This window comes from Pongo abelii, chromosome 2 (assembly GCF_028885655.2).
Source record: "Pongo abelii isolate AG06213 chromosome 2, NHGRI_mPonAbe1-v2.0_pri, whole genome shotgun sequence".
Classification (NCBI taxonomy): Eukaryota; Metazoa; Chordata; class Mammalia; order Primates; family Hominidae; genus Pongo; species Pongo abelii.
The window spans coordinates 142,207,907-142,229,274 of NC_085928.1; the positions used below are offsets into that span (position 1 = coordinate 142,207,907).

General features: G+C 39.2%; 1 protein-coding gene across 7 annotated transcripts in view; it reads right to left on the reverse strand.

The window, feature by feature from the left end:
- NPHP3 (nephrocystin 3) overlaps window positions 1–20,061 on the reverse strand; it is a 45,801-nt gene extending 25,740 nt beyond the window's left edge. For 4 of the 7 annotated variants that reach the window (XM_054552620.2, XM_054552618.2, XM_054552622.2 and 1 more), the window contains exons 1-9: window positions 19,553–20,061; window positions 17,301–17,426; window positions 16,590–16,740; window positions 14,427–14,579; window positions 12,735–12,868; window positions 10,777–10,937; window positions 5,735–5,891; window positions 3,382–3,456; window positions 1,845–2,018 (exon numbers count right to left, since the gene is read on the reverse strand). In XM_054552620.2, coding sequence (XP_054408595.2) covers window positions 1,845–2,018; window positions 3,382–3,456; window positions 5,735–5,891; window positions 10,777–10,937; window positions 12,735–12,868; window positions 14,427–14,579; window positions 16,590–16,740; window positions 17,301–17,426; window positions 19,553–19,945 — 1,524 coding nt within the window. In that variant the 5' untranslated portion in view covers window positions 19,946–20,061. The remainder of the gene's footprint in view (window positions 1–1,844; window positions 2,019–3,381; window positions 3,457–5,734; window positions 5,892–10,776; window positions 10,938–12,734; window positions 12,869–14,426; window positions 14,580–16,589; window positions 16,741–17,300; window positions 17,427–19,552) is intronic. The other 3 variants (XM_054552617.2, XM_054552616.2, XM_024244268.3) reach the window with 3 other exon arrangements.
- Between the last annotated feature and the right edge of the window lie 1,307 nt (window positions 20,062–21,368).

The following is a 21,368-nucleotide window of genomic DNA, read 5'->3' on the forward strand; positions in this document are numbered from 1 at the left end:
CCTGGAGTCTCCCAACCTGCCCAAGACAATCAGGTTAGCCTAGGCTGCCTGAGATCTTTTTGAAACTAAGTGAGTTCGGTGTAAAGTCCAAGAATCCCTATTTCCCAAGCTTTCCCCAGAAACTCAAAACTGGTTCAAAGCTAAAAAGGACACACTCAAAAACCAAAATATCTTAGTACTTATTAAGGAGTTTCAAAAATTATCTTGAGACTTGAGTTTTTCTTCAGTGTACCAGTGGTCTAAATGATAGCTGATGAGGAATTTTAAAAAGTGTATAGTAAGTAGTTTGCAGCCAGCTTTAGGCTTGCTTTAGAATAACACAATTCTCCAGCAACTATAATGAATTACTTGGTATAGTTTTTCAATCGATTTTTCTACTTGTTATATTTAATTAATAAGTAGAAAAATTATATCTCTAAAGAATATATTCCCCAGGAACTCAAATAATTCAAATAGAAATGATACTTCTGAAGGAGAAAAGAAAGTCTTGATTTACTACCTCATAAGTCCTAACAACTTAGTTCATGGTCCCACAGAAAGCCCATTTATAGGATCCATGCTTCCCAGGTTAAGACCCCTGGCTATAAAAGAAAAACCATAGGATCTGGAGCCAGAAAAGAACTAGGTTCAACTCCAAGATCTGCAATCTACTCACCGTGTACTCTTAGGCAAACCCTAATCTTCAGATTTCTTTATTTATAAAATAACACTAGCAATACTTCTCATAAAATAATGACTAACATTTATCATGTGCCAGGTACTGTGCTAAGCACTTTATGTGCATTATCTGATTTAATCCTTGCAACAAGTACCTATGAGGTAGGTACTATTAGTTATTCTCATTTTACAGCCAAGAAAGTCAAAGTTTAGAGTGGCCAAGTAACTTGAAGAAATCTAGTTAGTAAATGATGGAACCAGGACATTAACGGACAGTCTAAATTTAAAAAGTTCTGTAAAAATACAACTGTTAATATTAGCTACCATAATATTCTCTAAAATATTAGGTCTTACATTAATTTTTAACTAAGTATTACATTTTTTTAACTTGCACATAGATTTCATTGTATATTTCAAGTTCTGATAATTTGTTTAGATATTTAAGGATGTTGATAAGACTGATAAAGAAGGACTTCTCTGCCTATTTCATGAACTACTATGCTTTGTTTTCTGAATGCAATATTTTGATTCAAGAATTGGAAGAACAGAGAGACTTACTATTCTTTTTTTTCTTTTCTTTTTTTTTAAAGACAGGGTCTTGCTCTGTTACCCAGGCTGGAGTGCAGGGGTGTGGTCATGGCTCACTGCAGCTCTGACCTCCTGTGCTCAATTGATCCTCCCACCTCAGCCTCCCAAGTAGCTGGGATTACAGGTGCATACCACCATGCCTGGTAAACTTTTGTATTTTTTGTAGAAACAAGGTTTCGCCATGTTGCTCAGGCTAGTTTCAAACTCCTGGGCTTAAAGCAATCTGCTCGTCTCAGCCTCCCAAAGTGTTGAGATTACATGCGTGAGCCACTGCACCTGGCCTCAGCCTTACTATCCTTATCAAGTTTCCTAGCTATCCTAATCCTGGTCTGAGTGAGTTGCAGATGGTGGCATAATAAACATGTGGTTGATAAATTCCAGTCTGTAACTAAAAATGTTCGGTCTTTATAAGCACATTTGAATCTCACATATCTTTCTTATGACACAAACCTAAGCACATCTCAACATGGATAATCAAGCCATGAGCTTAGACAACTAATATAATCATAAACCTTAACTATATTTAGATGAAAATACAATCATAATACAGCCTTTAACTGGTGACAGATCTCTGTTGGAATAATACTCCAAGCACTTACTTTCTCAAATCCCAACTCATGGGCTGAATTAGAAGCCTGCTGAAAAGTTTCCATTTGCTCTTGTTCATCATGTATGTCCCACAGAACATCACCAAAATCATCTTCTTCTGGAATGGAATCCTCACTGCCCAAATCCTTAGTCTCCAGGTCTGTGTTCTCAAAACCCAGTATGTCCTGAACACAAAGAACAACCACACAAAAATGAATGAAGAAAATAAAGATCTTACAGCGCGGTCACCCAGGCCCAAAGTGGGCTTCACCTACTTTTGGGAGGGCAAGTTCAAACATACAGCCTTTGTGTAATACCTACAAGAATAAACTGATAACTATAAAAAAAATCACTAATTTAAAAACAAATAAAAGAAAAATATTAAAATAATAGAAATGAATACCTCTTTTTATAAAAATAAAATTAAAGGAATATTTGCATCCCATGGAATTTGTTTTCTGAAAAATGTTACACAACATCTTTGGTTGTATCTGGCTGGTGAACAGTTACGACTAGGAAATATGCTATAAGAATTGAATTACTAAGATGTGATTTCTTGATCTCAAGTATCCCTGTGGTCATATTCAGTTTTTATATTAAGTTACTGAAAATATGTTATCCTTCAAGCACTAATGATGGTAAGTACATTCACTTTCACTTGCTGCCATTCATTCTGCTCAATTAATTTATCTTGGTCCTAAAATTTGCAAGATTGTGAAGCTCAAATTTGATAAAGACAATCTTTATACTAGAGAGCACCATACAAAATGTGTTGCCAGAGGTCATATCATTTTGGGGCTCACTCTTTTTCTCTAATAATAAATCTTCATGCTTCCTACTTCTCAAGTAGGGTTTTTGGTTGGCTGGCGGAGGTGTCAGAAGGTGTGGGCAACCACAGGCTAAACATGGTACAACTTCCCACTGCACCCATTCTGTTTGAGGAAGAGGGGAATAATAAATAATCACTATTACAATTTTTTCTAATATAAAATTTAAAATTATTTTTTATATTAAACACAAACATAGACATAACATCAGGCAGAATATATAACTCACATAAATTTTCAAGATAGCACATGAAACTTCATAGAGACTTCCAGCTCAAGGCCCCTCCCTGGTCCATGTTCTCATCCCCCTGGAGGCATGCTTTCATCCCCCTCTTCTGTTAGGGATAACATGGGGGGAAAACCTGAGAGGGACTTTCCTAATATATAAAAATTCAAAGGGTACACAGAGGAGCCTCCCTATTGAATAAAATGAACACTTTCTCTCAAATAGTTTTTAGCCAGCACTTTTGTAATATGTTTTACACTTAGGTATTGAAGCATCAAATAGTCCTCTGAGATAGATGAGAGATAAAGATATTAATACATGGTCCTAGTAATACTAAGAACATACCACAGGATGGACTCCCAACAGAAACAACAGTGCCTTCCTCAGGTACTGTGTTCGAAAAGACAAGCAAGTGGTTTTCTCTGGAAAAATCAATTTTATAGAAAGCGATCTTAAAATATTTTAGATGAAAACTTACAGAGAATGCATATTTACCTGTTTAATAATCTTTTCTACACAAATATAAGTTTTATATACTCCTTCTGCAGGATCTCCTGAGTGATCAATGATCTGGATAAAAATCATTTAAGAACAATGAGAAAAACTATAATATCAGAAGGAAATGGTGGTAAACACTTTTATACTGCTTATGTGACAGCAACTATTCTAAATATTTAACACATATTAGCTAATTTATCTTCACAACAACCTTAGGAGGGAGATACTATTATTATCCCCATTTTACAGAAGAGTAAACTGAGGCAAAGTAAGTAACTTGTCCATGGTCACACAAGGGATTTAGTGTGAAAAATGGAGCAATAAAACAAGAAGTAGGCCAGGCGCGGTGGCTTATGCCTGTAATCCCAGCACTTTGGGAGGTCGAGGTGGACAGATCACGAGGTCAGGAGATCGAGACCATCCTGGCTAACATGGTGAAACCCCATCTCTACTAAAAATACAAAAAATTAGCCAGGCGTGGTGGCAGGTGCCTGTAGTCCCAGCTACTCAGGAGGTTGACGCAAGAGAATGGTGTGAACCCGGGAGGCGGAGCTTGGAGTGAGCTGAGATCGCTCTACTGCACTCCAGCCTGGAAGACAGAGTGAGACCCTGTCTCAAAAAAAAAAAAAAAAAAAAAAACCAAGAAGTATACATTTTTTTTGCCCTGTCTTCAAATTTTCTTTTATGTATTTCCATGCCACTCAACATATTTACCCTTCAAAATGCATCAAAATCCAATTTTATGTCAATAAAGCTATAATTCTATAAAAGCCAAAAGCAAAATAGTATACTATGGAATCTTACTGAGTTTGCTGAAAGAAGAATGCCCAATCTGTAAGAACATGTCTACTACTACTACTAATATTTGATACAATTAGAATAAGGCAATGATTTTACAATACATACCAAGTGAACAAGCATGGAGATTCACCCTACATTTACATTTATAATCATGGCAGAGAGATCTTATTTCACTCCTATTTTATAAAATAAACTCATCCTTCTAGCATACTAAATTTTTTAAAGTAAAGGTTATAGAATAAATAGAATAAAAAAGATAAATTAATATCTTTTTTGTGGGACGTAGTGGACTAGGCTGATACTACAATAATTAAAACAAAGAATGAAATGGCTCTGGAAATTATAATAAAAATGCACTTCCTTTTTGTCTTAGTCTCTTTAATTTTATGTGTCATGCTGCTCTCAAGCTATCTTTTCAATACTAAATGATGGAAAGAAAAATGCTTGTATTCATATTTGATTTTATTTCTTGGCTGGGCACAGGGAAGTGAAAACTCTGTAAAAATCCTAGAGTTGTTTTCAATTGTATTATTCACATTAACTACAGACATTTACCAAGTTGTCTCCATGTACAGTAATAAAAAGCCTATAATATCTATTCTAAAAATTATCCCAACATGCATCTAGGAATGATCAAATTTCTCTCATCCCATCATCAGCTTTTTCTTTCCCCAATGCTCTTAGGAAAAGTCACTATAAAAAGTCTCCTCCTGCAGCGTGGACAACAGAATGAGTCCCCATCTCTATAAAAATTTTAATAAAGTAGCCAGGCATGGTGGCCCGTGCCTGTAGTCCCAGCTACTCAAGATGCTGAGGTGGGAGGACTGCTTGATCTCTGAGTCCAGGAGTTTGAGGCTTCAATGAGATATGAACAAGCCACCACACTCCAGCCTGGGTGACAGAGTGAGACTCTGTCTCTTAAAAAAAAAAGTCTCCTCCTGACACTAATCCTTGGTCAGTAGACAGAAGAACTCTGTGCTTGGGAGAAAAGCACAAAATACCATCTGATCATACAGATCATACTCTTGCTAGCCACACACTGCAATTTATTTCTCTCTCTTTTCTCACAACCCACAACCAATCTGTTAAGAAATCCTATTGGCTCTACTGTCAAAATTTATTCAGAATCCTACCACTTCTCATTATTTCCTCTACCACCACCCTGCTTGGAGCCACCAGCATCTCTCACCTGGATGATGGCAATGGCTCTCAGACTCTGCACACTACTCCCTAAATGACCACCTATTCTCAACATGGCAGCCAGAAAGATCACTGTCAGATGATCACGCCAGCCCTTATTCTGTTGCTTACAGTCCTTCAATGGCTCCCCATCTCACTCCAAGTGAAAAGCTAATATCCTCAAAATGGCCTCCGAGGTTCTTCACAATCAATGAGGCCCCCTCTCCTCCTACTCCCCTCACTTATCTGTTCCAGCCACACTGGTTTCTCTCCCCTCTCCAGATATGCCAGGCTCATGCCCACCTCATGGCCTTTGCTCCAGTTTTTCCCTCACCTAAGTGTGTTTTTCAAAAATGCCTATGAATTTTACCTTGGCTTTGTTGGTCTTGTTTAGATTAGAAACTTGATCAATCAATTGCTGGACAGAGTCAGAACTGACTTTTCCATCTTCCAAACGATGAAAGATTAATCGAGGTTTTCCTTCAGGGTTTTTCAGAAAAGCTTCTTCACAGTCTTCCAATAAAAGGCTAGATTGGAAATCAGCATTTTGTGTGCTATATTGCATTGCGGCAGCAAGCAGTTAGTTAATCAACCTAAGTGCCAATAATAGAGTTTTACTACAGTGACAAGTGGCCAGAAAAGGTCCAACTGCACAACAAGTGAAGCTTTCCAAAAATAGATGTGTTATGGCTCTCTTCCAGCTTGGTCTTAAAATATAATATATTCATTAGCCAACAGTGAGCATAAATATAATAAATTATGCATTAAATTGTAAAGCACATAAAACTTTATTTTGTAAACCTAAAAAAGATCTCAAAAATACTCTTAAACTTGGCTCAAAATAATGGACTAGACTCACGAGACTTTGAAAATAGATGGCAAACAAAATTCCATTTAAAAATGTATAATTTCCATGTTAACACAAGTAGGCAGGAGGTCATGCGTGGGTAGGTACACAGGCACCATCCAGGGCAACAGCCAGGCTCCTGCACTGCTTTTCCAGGAGTTCTTTTTAATGCCTTTAATTTGACCCGCCTCCCTTCATGGCTGAATCACAGGAGAAATCTCTTACAATGAAAGATAGGAACTAAAATATGGCAAGTCCAGGAGAGGCCTTTATTCCAGATAAAGGTTTCAAAATGAGGAATTCTTTGCTCTTGATTGGCCCTCCTTCATTATGTCAGCACCCTTCTTGGGCAGACCAGGCTCACTAAGAATTCTTGAACCTACCTAGAAGGAGAGGTGCTTCTCTGTTTGGATGGCAGCCCCAAAGTTTTGAGTTTTCTCTTTCCCAGTTCTTTCAGACTTTTCTCATCTAATAAATGACCCTAATCCTTATACCAAATATATACTACAAGAAAGATCTGGAGACAGATTGGAAGAGGCTGGGTGACTGAGGTGAAGGTAAAAAAATCCCAAAAAACAACTTTGTTACAGGGAACCAAAATTATATTTTTAATGAAAATTCTAGAAAAAAAATCCTAGAACTAATAATCTGCTGAGGTCTTCTCTCTCTCTCCCTCCCTTCTTTCTTTCTCTCCCTTTTTTTTTTTTTTTTTTTTTTTTGAGACAGGGTCTCACTCTGTCACCCAGCCTGGTGTGCAGTGGTGCAATCACAGACCACTGCAGCTTTAACCTCCTGGGCTCAAGCGATCCTCCCACCTCAGCCTACCCAGTAGCTAGGCCCACAGGCACACGCCACCATACCCAGCTAATTTTTGTATTTTTTGTAGAGATGGGGTTTCACCATGTTGCCCAGGCAAGTCTTGAATTCCTGGGCTCAAGTGATCCTCTCACCTTGGCCTCCCAAAGTGCTGGGATTATAGGCATGAAGCACTGAGTGCAGCCCACATCTACTGGGGTTTTCTACACAACAAAGGACACTGCAACCAATTCCCCTTTCTAGAAAGCATTAAATGAAAGTTGTTTAGGGAAACAAATTTTTTTGTGGGGGGTGTGTGTGTGTGTATGTGTAGAAGGGTGATACTGTATGATTCAGAATCTGCAAATTAGACTACTAGCCCAAAATATTAAAAATTAAGAAACATTCTGTTGTATATTTCTGTACCAATCCATTCTACCCAAACCACAGAAGTTTTCTATGTTAAAATCACTCTGGCCATGTTCTATAGAATTTTGGAATTTCAATGATTCATCTGTCAGTGCTTTGGGGGAAAAGTCTGTGGCCCATTAGAAGACCAAAGAATGGGCTTGCTGTTCAGGCACATGTCCATATTTCAAAACATTCCCTACAAAACTGACCCATGGGGCTCAGATAAAATGATATGATCTTTGCGATTTTCTTCAAATAATTTGGTGGAACAGAAGCAGATGCTACAGATGAAACAACTAGTCATGAGTTGATAATTGCTGAAGTTAGATAGTATAACAGGCCAGCTAATATGTTGATAAGTTGCACTTTAGGATCCCTTCAGAAAGTAGCCTGAGCAGACAAAAATGTAGGGGAGGAGCTGCAAGAGAAGATGTAGCTTTGTGGGGCTGGAGGAGTTAAAACAGTAAAGCTGAGGCATAATGAAGAAAGTTCAATTATAGCACAAACAAGGGCTTCCACTTGCTTAAATTCTATAACGAAACTCTATAGGTGATCTGGTTAAAAAAAAAAAAAAAAAACTGAATGAAACCAATAATAGGGCCTAAGAAGTCTTGAAAGGTGACTGAATTACCATTTAGGCACGGAAGCCTCCCCATCCCTTGAGAAAGACTGATGATGCCCTGAGGAAAACCAGTCACAGTCGCCCCTCTGTGCTGCTGTGCAAAGGGAGAGGCACCTCTCCTTCTACGTAGGTTCAAGCATTCTTAGTGAGTCTGGTCTGCCCCACAAGGGTGCTGATGTAATGAAAGAGGGCCAATCATGAGCAAAGAATTCCTCATTTTTAAACCTTTATCTGGAATATTCCTACTCAGCCAGCCTCTCCCGGACTCACCATATTTCAGTTCCCATCCTTCATTGCAGGAGATTTCTCCCGGGATTTTTCTCCTTCCATGAAGTGAGGCTGGTCAAATTAAAGGCATTAAAGAAGAATCCCTGGAAAAGCAGTGCAGGAGTCTGGCTGTTTCCCTCTAATGCACCTTCTCTGGTCAGTGACACCGAGAGGCACAGTGCCTGTGTACCTCACTAAGCATGACTTCCTGCCTACCTTCCCAGACTAAAACTAAGCATGTTGTTAGCATAGTTTGCTCCAAATCCAATCATTTCGTACCCCAAAACCATACATTTTGAGCTTCATAATTTCTTATAAGAGGCCTGAATAGTGTGAGAAGCCACTGAACACTATCTTCAAATAACTCTGTGGATACCATCTGCACACAGGGAATAATTATTGACCAGGAAGGTGTTTCCCCATAGAGCTTCCAAGCTGCTCAGGAGAGGCTTTTCTAGATTCATCTTTTGGGAAGGATGGGGTAGTCATCAGCGTAGGCGAAGGCACAATTTGAAACAAAGGCTCCAACAGCCCTTGTTTGTGGTGTGGAGCCCATCCCCACTGCCATACCTCTTGACAGGCATGAAAGAAACAAATAATAAAATAATAAGCAACTGGAATAAGAAAAGTTTAAGTAAAATAAAGCCAAAGTAGAGACTAAAATTATTAAATTTAAGAAATTAAAATCCTCATTTCTTTAACAAGAATAAAATTTTTAAAAATGTACAATATAAAATTTTACTAAAAGGAGATAAACTGAAATCTAAGCAAAAGTAATAAAATATGAAATAAATGGGGAGGAAAACATTAAGAAGAGTTTAAAATTGGAAAAGAAAAATAAATGTTAAAGTGTAAAAATAATGTATACAATGTTTTATTAAAAAGTAAGGTTTTTGTTTGTTTTTGAGACAGGGTCATGCTCTGTCACCCAGAAAGTTTCTTTAATGTAAAGAAAAAACAAAATGGTTTTATGGATCAAAGATAAGAATTAGAAAAAATAATGTAACAACAAATAACATATTACCAAGTAAGATAAAAAACTACTCAATCATTAAGTAATAAGATAAGATATATCCTTAATAAATATAAAAACAGGGAAAGAAAAGGGAAGGGGTGGATAGCAATGAAACCCTACTGAAGGCAATCAAGTTGAAGAACTCCTTAAACATATTCTGGATAAAGCCTCATTGACCAGGTAGTTCCCTGTTCACCTGGCCACTAGGCAAAGTCTTAAGAGTCTACAATGGGCTATGCTACAGGGAAACTGGTGAAACTTAAGGCCCTACATATATCCATACACAGTTAAAGTCAGAGTTGGTCCACAATTTAAAAAGCAAAATGCTTTGGAAAGGTTAAATTTAGACAGTAAATCTAGAAAGAAAAATTAGCCTCTTATTAAACTTATTTTGTCCTTTATCTCTATATCTAACTGGTGAAAAAAAATCTTTACTCGCAGACAAGATTCATTAGCATAATTATATTCACATTATAAGAACACTGTTCACTTGACTGGGTCTATTTAAATAGTAAGCTCCTCAGAAAATGTAAATTATGATTCAACACCTACACAAGTGATCAAGTACATGAACTTTATATGTAACATACATAGTTCAAATACCTCTCAGTTTGTATCCAAAGAAAGAAAACAATGAAGGTTAATGTTGATTACTGAAATTAGGGGTTATCAACTTTTTCTGTAAAAGGCCAGATAGTAAACAACTCAGGTTTTGTAGGACACATGGTTTCTGTTGTAAAGATTCAACTTTGCTATTATAGTATGAAGGCAGCTGTAGAAAATACATGAATGGGCCAGGTGTGTTGGCCTACGCCTGTAATCCCAGCACTTTGGGAGGCCAAGGCATGCGGATCACAAGGTTAGGAGATCGAGACCATCCCGGCTAGCACAGTGAAACCCCATCTCTACTAAAAATACAAAAAATTAGCCAGGCGTGGTGGTGGGTGCCTGTAGTCCCAGCTACTCAGGAGGCTGAGGCAGGAGAATGGTGTGAACCTGGGAGGTGGAGCTTGCAGTGAGCTGAGATTGCGCCACCGCACTCCAGCCTGGACGACAGAGCAAGACTCTGTCTCCAAAAAAAAAAAAAAAAAAATATATATATATATATATATATATATATATATATAAATAAAGATGAATGAATGTGGCTGTGAAACTTTATTTACAAAAGCAAACTCCTGGTTAGATTTGGCCCTTGGGCTATATTTGCCAAACTCTGATTAAAATAAGCTAAAAATTAAGATGTTGATCATATGACCTATGAAACAAGTCTAACAGCATAAAACTTTTAATTCTTTATTTTATTTAAGTGTGAAACAGTTGTAGAATTTATTGAATTCCATGGATTTTTTTATTATAAGGATGCAATTAAAATTTATCTTTGAAGCTTATTTGGCAAACTCAATTCTATTTACAGTTTACTGCTTATAATGAATTACTTTTTTTTCAGCTTACCTTGGTAATGTTAAGTGAATAAATAAAATAACTAAAGAACTTTTCTCAATTTCCCATTTTCTTACAGTGAGGTATTGATTTTCAACATCTATTGGAAAATAAACAGCATGGAAAAAATATCCCATTGTCTCGCACATTCTCTTAAGTTTAGGTGAATAGTCCTAAAAACAAATGAAAACATACAAAAGTTTAATGTATTTAACTAAAGATCAAGTGAGATTCATATTACTTAAAATAAAAAGCACGCTTTAAAACAGGTTATACTGGATATCTTTTCATATAAAATTTTAAAAATAATCACATTTTAAAGAAGATCTTAAAAAGGCAAGTTTCTCTCAAATACAAATAATAATAGCTTAGCAACTTGGCCTTTTTCTAGCTCAGAAAATGACTTATTTCATAATAAACCTAGAACAACAGGAGACAGTATTAGGCTATTTTGCTTTGGTATTTGTTCCTTTTTGTTATTATTACTATGAACAATCTGTTTTATTGTCATAAAGAGTGTAAAATATAGATCCATAAATCTGTATAGTAAAAAACATCCACCATGATATATCAGAACGCTAAAGCACAGCAATATAAGTTAAAAACACATAAATCTATAATTAAGTTAGTAAGTAATGATGACTATTATTATGAAAGAAATTAGTAATGCCCTCAAAATGTCCTTGGGAATAACATATTCAATTACTGGATGAAAGCTTTGGGCTTTAAAATATTTTATCTTTTTACTAAAATTGAATAATATCACAAAGGAAAGCTAAATGAATTTGGTAATCAACAACAGGGAAGATGTTAATATAGCAGGTATAGCATGTGACACACAGATTCTATAAAATTCCCTTGGAACACTGGTAGGCAAGCTTTTTATATAAAGGGTTAGATAGCAAATATTTCTACAAAAATAATAATAGCTTAACAACTTGGCTGCTTTAGCAGGGATCTTTGTGGTTTATTTGGTTTCTATCACAATTTACTCTGCCATTGAATTGGTGTTGTAGTGCTGCCATGGATGATACGTAAACGAATGAGTGCAGCAATGTTCTAATAAAACTTGATAGACACTAAAATTTGTATTTCATATAATTTCCACGTCATAAAATATTATTCTCCTTTTGATTTTTTTCTACCACTTAAACTGTGAAAACCAACCTTATCTCTGGGCCATTTAAAACAGGCAGCAGGCCAGATTTCACCAAGTGGCTATAGTGACCCTTGCCGTAGAATAACTCCCAACGGCTGCCTTGGAAAATTTAAACCATGGTAAGGAGAAAATTTTACTACCTGAGACAGACTCAAGGATAGAGCTGGCAAAGAGAGTAACTAATGTAGACACAATCAACAAGAGTCTTAAACACTGTGGAGAATATGCAATGAAAAATTCACTAAACAAGCCTAGGCAACATAATAAGACCCTTTCTCTGCAAAAAAAAAATAAAATAAAATAAAATTAGCCGTATGTGGTGGTGTGTACCTGTAGTCCTAGCTGTTCTGGAGGACTGAGTGGGAAGATTGCTTGAGCTCAGGAGTTTTAGGCTACAGTGAGCTATGACTGTGCCACTGCCCTCCAGCCCAGGCAACACAGCAAGACACTGTCTCAAAACAAGCAAACAAACACACAAACAAAAAAAAACTCTAGAAAGTTCCAACACCTTAGTTTGACATTTAAAACTAACTAAAACGAGTTAAAACCTTCTTTTTCTGTCTTAGCTCCTGTCCTAGGAAAGTTAATTCCAGAAAGTAAAAATAAATAAATAAACCCTCAATTCACCACCTTTCTTTACATATAATACTGAACAATATTTTCTCTTAAGAAAAGCCTAACACGCTTCCTGTTCTTTTAAGACATATAATCTAGTAGGAAACTATTTGGTTGAGATACAGTAGTATTAGAAACAGAATAATATTAACTTATATTTTAAATTGGTTGATACAGAATTTATAAATATCCTCACCTTAAGGAAAAGATCCATCTCAGGCTGGGTTTCATCTGTATAAATGAGGTAACATCTGACAGTGTTACTCCACAGAGAATGTGAAAACAGAGGAGTAACTTGTAATAAACTAGCTACAGCAATATCCCAATCATCTGAAAATAAAATTTCTCAAGTTCATGAAAAAATTACCAGAACACATTTGATCATTCTAAAAAAGTATAAAAAACATAACAGGCATTATAGAATGGAATCTGATCTTACATGTTAATACTGCCATACCTTCTAGAGTAATATATTCGAAGGCAATTAGTTTTCTAAACTCAAATTCTATCCTAGGACTTGAAGCAATGAATGTCACCAGTGGTCTTCCCTGAGGCACCAGTGGTTCCAGTCAAGTGTCATGAAAAAATTTTACATGAGTTACTCAATTAGTTTGTTACCTGAAGTTAGCCTACATTCCCAAGAGGATCTATAGCTTTACTTTCTTATTATTCTTGAAATATATTGAGTTAAAAGAATGTTCAAGAATGGCATAAAATGAAAAGTAGCCTTATGCTAACTATATTTAGTGAGAATAAAAATTTAACACATATTTGGCTAGTTCAAAAGGCACAATTTTAAAAATGATTTTCATTTTGCTGATAGAGAAATAATTGTATGGTTTTAAGGAAAAAGAGTAGAACTACTTATAACTTCTTAGGTCTGCACTGATATTGAAATTCTGAACAGATCTTAGAGCTATTCTGGATACTATGTTATATAAAAATAAGGAAAATATTCTTTTGAGTATGAATACAGTTGTTCCTTGGTATCAATGGAGGATTGGTACCAGCACTTCCCTTCACATACCAAATCCACAGATGCTCAGGTCCCTTACATAAAATCATGTGGTGTTTGCATATAAATTACACACATCCTCCCATATTCTTTAAATCAAGCTGGTCCAATCCGCGGCCCATGGGCCTCATGTGGCCCAGGATGGCTTTGCAGCCCAACACAACATTGTAAGACTTTTTTTGCAATTTTTTTTTGCTCATCAACTATCATTAGTGTTAGTGTATTTTATTTGCGGCCAAAGACAATTCTTCTTTCAATGTGGGCCAGGGAAGCTAAAAGATTGGATACCCCTGCTTTAAATAATCTCTAGTTATTTACAATACCTCATGCAATGTAAATACTATGTAAATAGTTGTTATACTGTATTGTTTCTTATTTCTATTTTTATTGTTGTATTGTTATTTTCATTGTTATTTTTCCAAATATTTTTGATCAGTGGTTGAGTGGATCTGTGGATATAGAAGGAAAACTGTACTATATTACCTAATAGAGCTTTTTGGTATTTTGCTCCATAACCTGCTCTAATCTTCAGCACTATCAAAGAAGCAGAGGGAAAGATTAAAACCTACTGTTTTTCAGTTAATCTACATTAGATTTGCTGCTCAACTAAAACACCAGATAATTCAGACCAGAATACACTTACTAGAACCTGGCTGGCCAGGCTGGCAGGAGTACCATCTGATCCCCATATGAATTACGTAACCTCATCCTTCCTTGTGAGTTACAGCCCCACTGTATGATGATTTGTCAATGGAAAGCACTAGGAACACAAATTTCATGCTTTGCTAATGGTATTAATAGTTCTAGCACAAGATTATAAAACATGAACAGTCACTACCACTAGGCAAGTAATTGACAAACAGCATGTATTACCTCTGTTAACATTTGCAAAGGGTCCTTCCACGTCTATAGAACTATGGGCAAACTCAGGGCCTCTGAAGGACTGCTGAAGCTGGATCATGCTTCCTATGGAAGGTTCACTTCCCAAGGCTCCGCCAGTCCAATATTCACATTGGGCTCCAGCAGCTGTTCAGCAAGAGATCTTTATCTTGTGAAAGCCAACTTATTGAATGTTCAAAAACTCATCACATATACTGAACAGGATTTCTAATTTTAAAAAATATTAAAATATTACAAATATTCAAACGATTTTGAAAATACTTTGCCATCAACTTTTGGCAAAGTTCAAAGATACTGATTAACATAATTCTGGTTATCATCTCAAATTCAAAGAGCAGATTAAAAAGAGAAAGATGAAAATAAACAAGAATACAAGAAAAAAGAAATCATAATAAGAAGGAAGTTAAAAACATTTTACAAAAAAAAATTCTAAAAAACATTTCCAACTGTACAGCTTAGGCACCAGTTAAAATCTGAAGGAAAAAACCTCAAAGGCAGACTGTTACTAACACACATAAATATAAAAATATTCATAATTTATTAGGACATAAACTCTTTACAGCAGGGAGTACATCCTTCTCAACCTCCTAGAGCAACAAAATCAATGTCTGAATCCATAGCTACTTATGAACATGATGATTTTCTGATCAATTATATTTGTCAGAATATCTACATCCTTGATAACTATAAGTAAATTGTTATTTGAGCTAAATCTCTGGCAAAACTGAGCTTACTATTTGTAGCTCTTTGAATCTCAAATGGGTGATATTCCCCCTCAAGTGTTCCTTCTTCATGTTTAAAACAAAATATGAAAAAAGACCTAGAAAGGAATTTGTTTCTAACTTGCCAAGACAATTACAATAGTTTTGAAACACTGTACATTTGAATATGTCAATACTGAAATAATCACTAAGACTTGTGTTGGGGTATAAAAAAGCATTTTCTCAGCTACTCTTGGCCATTAAGAATCTTTTTTTTTTTTTTTTCACCTCCTGGGTTCAAGCGAGTCTCCTGCCTCAGCCTCCCGAGTAGCTGGGACTACAGGCACACACCACCACGCCCAGGTAATTTTTGTATTTAGTAGAGACGGGGTTTCACCATGTTGGCCAGGACGGTCTTGATCTTTTGACCTCGTGATCCGCCCGCCTTGGCCTCCCAAAGTGCTGGGATTACAGGCATGAGCCACCGCGCCCGGCCTTCATTTTTTTCCTTAAAAGTTAGCAATAAAAATTCCAGGATGTTGGTCAGATTCCAATGATACTACAGTGAAAATTAAGAAGGAACTGTCAGTTACTATATTTTACTCCAAAATGCATCCATTTGTGAGAATATACTTACAGTTCATTACAAATGGGAGAGTGACTACATTTTTCCACTGCATTTTAAAATAGAATATTTTTCTTTTTTCAGTATCAATCACACTTTAACATTTTCTTAGAATATGTAAACCCTTTCACTCTGTGATTTCAAGCTTTTATTTCCAGAAAACATGTTTTATTTGTTTAATTATAAAACAAATACTTTTTCAATAGTTCACAAGGCTATACTGGAAACCACTCAGTGAACTATAACGCAAGTATTCTAAATGATAGTTGCAAAGAATACATCACTATGTAAAGAAATAACATTGCAGAGACTAGTAACTCCAATATCCATTCTCCTCTTCTTTCTTCAGTAACAGAACACCACATTTTAGTTGGACACATGTCTGCCTGGCTGCTGATTACACTATCCAGTCTTCCCAGTTATAGTTCTGACTAATGGGATTTGAGAAGTGATCTTAGGTTGTACTTTCTGGGAAAGGAACATGTTTTCCCCTTCCTTCTTTCCCTTGGCTAAAATGCAGATGCGCTGGTGGGAGCTGGGGTAGCTATCTTAGACTAGAGAGTAAAAGTTATGGGTTAGGGTTGGCAGAGTGACAAGGTAGAAGGAACTTCAGTCCCCAAATTCATACACTTCGTGGAGAAGAGGTGTCTTAGCAGCTGACAGAGAGAATGCACGACACTATTTGCAACAGTAGTTAAAGCAATAACCTAATATACATAAGTAAAAGAAATCTAGCAGAATTCAAAGTTGGCTCTATATATCATTACAGCCATGTTGAAAGCTCAAAATATAAATAGGATATACACTTACCAGTGACATCTGTACAGTTGTCATCTGAATCAGACTCCCCAGGATCAAATACTTGGATACCCTGAGCCTGTAGCCTCTGAAGTTTGCTCTCCAACTCCCTCTTGGCCCTCAGTAAGTCCTGAATTTCGTTTTCTTTGGTCTCCCTAAAAATCTTTAAAAAGAATAATTTTAATTTTGAAAGCTTTTTCATAATCAAAAAGTTGTGTCATCAACTTTAAGGAAAAAATATTTCATTCATAAAACCAATATTCATTTGGTCCTCAATTTCCTCTTTCATAGGGTGAATGTCCTAGTACCTTTACCTTACTGTTTTGCAACTGGAAGCCACTGGAATTCCAGCAGGATGCATGTCTGTGGCGTGAGTCTGTCATGTGCACTGCATGATGTTTAGGAAATTTGTCTCTCTCCCAGTAAATACCAATAATACAACATCCCTAAATATTTCCAAATGCTTTTCCTCATACAGAAATGCTTTCCTTTTTTTCGAAATTACTATTAAAATGTTCACTTTCATACGTTTTTCTTTGAAATGATCTCAAGTTTACCACGTCCAAATCAAAAATGTGAAAGTGCTCTACACTAATTCTTACAACTTTCATGAATCCTACATGACTTACTTCTATTTATTCATCGCATTATATATTATATATACTTTTAGAACATACTATTTTATTCCATGTTGCTTTGGGGGTAAAAATGTAAGGAATTTACCTTGAATTGCCTTTTAACTTTATCTCTGTCATGTTCAAATGTTGCTGCTCTCTCCATTGCTTGGTATTTTGCTTCTAAAGCACTTTCTTTTTCTCGAAGTATCTTCTGATACGTTTTTTGAAGTGCCTAGAATAATTTACCTTGTTATTTCCTAACAAAAATAGTCTTGCTCCTCAATTTTACATTCATATATATGTATATATATATATATATATAACGTATCTTAGAATTTTAAGTCTACTTATTATTTTACCAATTATCAGGAACTTCATGTTGCCATTTTATTCAAAACATAATGGAAAAAAACCACAAGCATGCTTGAACTACCACAAATAAAGACTTCAATATTAAGCTTTCAATGGAAATTAACTTTTTTTGAAATACTGCATCAGCTCTTAAACTTCCTTATGCCTTTTCCATCTTTGTGATAGTAAAAATTACATTTTATAAGGCTTAACTTGAAGGATAAGTAGTTCTAGGAGACTGTGTGCCCCTTGGCACTATGTCTTATTCATCTCACCATCCCTGGAGCACTTCACTGTGCCTGGTACACTGCAGGTCTCCAGCAAATGTCTGACACAATGAATGAAATAAATATGGATAAGTTTTTTCATGCCTTGATATGTGAGAAAGGAACCAGTATGTTTCACACGGAATCAGGATTGGTGACAGGAGTGACTGTGACACTTGCCAACCCTTATTGCACTCTGCCCGGTTTGGTTTGGCCTTTTCTACCCCCACCTCACAGTTGTTTCCAACGTGCAGTGTCTGTTGGGCAGTGGCTTGGATACATTAAGTCAGATATTTGAAATGCACGAGTCCATTTTATACACGCAAGTGCATTAAGGCTGCCCAGGAGGAAAACTGATAAGACAACAGATAAACTGCTATATGGACTTCTTCCCAGACAACGACAATAATTACACAACAGCTAATGAGGGAGTTTAAAAACAAAAACAACAACAACAACAACAAAACCTGACTAGAAGAATGTCTAGTCTTGAAGACAGGAGGCTTTTTTTCTTTTAGAAAAATCAGTCTGAGGTATTTATTTCACCCCGACTGTAATGACTCCGGGAACTCTTAGGCTGCCTATAAGTCTCTCCCACAGTAAAGAGTAAACAAACGACACAACAACGATCAGAGGGGCCCCAAACTGAGGGCAAAAAGTCTTAGAGATTCGTTCACAGAAAAGTAACCTCTTGCTTTATACTATTTTTTTTTTTTTTTTTTTTTTTTGAGACGGAGTCTCGCTCTGTCACCCAGGCTGGAGTGCAATGGTGCAACCTCCGCCTCCCGGGTTCAAGCAATTCTCCTGCCTCAGCTCCTTAGTAGCTGGGATTACAGGCACGTGCCACCATGCCCGGCTAATTTTTGTATTTTTAGTAGAGACGGGGTTTCACCATGTTGGCCAGGCTGATCTCGAACTCCTGACCTCTGGTGATCCGTCCGCCTAGGCCTCGCAAAGTGTTGGGATTACAGGCGTGAGCCACCACGCCCGGCCGCTTTACATACTATTTTAATGAATTATAATGGACCTGCTACATGGAGGGCATGCAATAATTGCTTTTAGAGTAAATTAATCAAATGGACTAAGGAAATTTAACTACATCTAGAGAAGGTTTTCAACCATGGTGAGAATCAGGAGGCTTCCAGAAATTTTCATGTCAAGACCATTAAAATGCAAGAACGATGAAACTTCACAAAGAAACCGACAAATGAGCCCCACTTTGGAGCCCCACATAAAATTTTTATGGTGGGGAGGGGGATGAAACTCCTAGGAAGAGTTTGTTGAGTTGCTTCAACAGATGTCACCAGCCTTCTGAGGGGGTGGGCGCGGGGGCGCGAGTGGAGCTGGAGATTGGCATTTGCCTCCTCAGGACACTTTCCGGCTAATTTCTTCTAGGTGCCTCCATGAATAAACCAGAAATAGAAAAGCGGGGGCCGGGCGCGGTGGCTCACTCCTGTAATCCCAGAACTTTAGGAGGCTGAGGCGGGAGGATCGTTGAGCCCAGGAGTTCCAGGTTGCAGTGAGCCGCGATCGTGCCACCGCAGCGAGACCCTGTCTCCAAAAAAAGAGACAGAAAAAGGGGAGGGAGTTAAGGAATCATTTCAGACTCGAAGAGAATATGGCCTCTCAAATTAAAATGGGCAGTTTCCGCCGAACTTTCAAAGCCGCTTGGTTTGGAGAGGGAGCAGGACAGCCGTGCTTCCCAGGAGTCTACCGGCGTCGCGGCCCAGCCCGGCGTTACCTGCAGTTCGGCCCGCAGCCGCTTGTTCTCCGTGTCCAGCTTGGCCTCGCGGCGACCCATGGACAACAACTCCTGGTTCTTGCTGACGCGGAAGATCTCGTACTCCTTCTTGAGCCGCTCGTACTCGGCCGCCGCGTACTCCAGCTCTGGCACCGACGAGCCGGTGGACTTGAAGCTGGCCCCCAGCAGCCCGCCCGCGCCTGCCCCGCGGGGCAGCGACCCGGGCCCGGCCCCCGCCGCCGCCCCCGCGCCTCGGCGGAACGAGTTGCGGAGCAGGCGGGCCTTGGGCTTCACCTCCACCGGGATTTCGCAGGCCTCGCCGCCGCCCGCCCCGTACGTGTCCTCGATCACCTCCCCGCCCGCAGGGCTCACGAGCGACGAGGCGGTCCCCATGGCGTCCGCGGCCGCTACTACCTAGTGAGTACGGCGGGGCTGGGCAGCGGAACGGAGCGGGACGGGGCGGGGCAGCGGACCGGAACGGAACGGGACGGGACGGGGCGGGGCAGTGGGATGGAGCGGGGCCGGAGAGCAGGACTGGGCGGAGCAGCGGGACGGGGCGGAGCAGCGGAACGGGGCGAGGCGGGGGAGCGGGATGAGGCGGGGAAACAGGAGGGGCTAGGCGGCAGAACGGGGCGGGGCGGGGCGGGGGAGCAGGATGGGGCAGGGGAGCAGGACGGGGCGGGGCAGCAGAACGGAGCAGGGGAGCAGGACGGGGCGGGGCAGCGGAACGGGGCGGGGCAGCGGAACGGGGCGGGGCAGCGGAACGGGGCGGGGCAGCGGAACGGGGCGGGGCCGGAGAGCCGGACGAGGAGAGGCAGCGGAACGGGGCGGGGCGGGAGAGCGGAATGGGGTGGGGCAACTGGAGGGGCGGGGCAGCGGAACGGGACGGGGCAGCGGAACTGGCGGGATGGGAGAGGGGTACGGGGCGGGGCAGGGCTGGGCGGGTCAACAAGAGGGGCCGGGCAAGTGGGGCGGGGAATGTGGGCGGGGCAGGGCAAACGGGGGTGGGTCGAGAAAGCAAAAAGGGCGAAGCGGGCTAGCAAGAAGGGCGGGGCTCGCAGGAAGGATGGGGCGAGTGGCGACTGTGCAGGACCAGCAGTGGACCGGACGCTGGTGGAGTGGTGCTCTGACACACGGCTTCTCTCCATTGTCTCCGCCCGGCTCGAGGCTCTCTGGCGGGCGTGCTTCACAAGGAGCACAGGCCTGGGTCCCAGCTGCTCCACAAACGCTGTAGCTATTTCTTTCGCTGCCGCAGTGCCTGACCGGAAACTCCTTTCTGGAAGCAGTTGGGAAATCTGAAAAATTTATGGAGTGCCTGCTATGTGCTTCCCGCGATGTCTCTCTCTCAGTATGCATGTAGATAGAATGACCAGCAAGGAATAATGCCAGCCAAGAAAGAGCTTTTAGATTTTACAGTCTGAAACCACCAGGGGCAATCCTTAGACAAGGTTAAGTTTTTTAACTCATTGCAGCATGGGACATTGGAGACCGCACACCAATCTCTCCTTCATTCCCTCCATCAAAGTGGCTAGTCATCTTTTCTCTTACCCTTTAGATTTTCTTCAGGAAGAAGTCATACACCAGGCCTTTGCATTCTTCAAAATCCAGAGTATACATACTAATTTATTCAGGTGGTCTCCTGAGATAAAGGGAAACATTTCCACCATCACAGTACCTTAAGAACTTTCTACCTTTTCAGATCCGTTCTGATTTCTAACTTCAAATTTTTGAATTCTCCATGTGGATCAGGGGTTTAAGGATCATCCACTAGGTTTCTGACTAAACCCTTTGAACATTTTTGCATCTTAGTACCTCC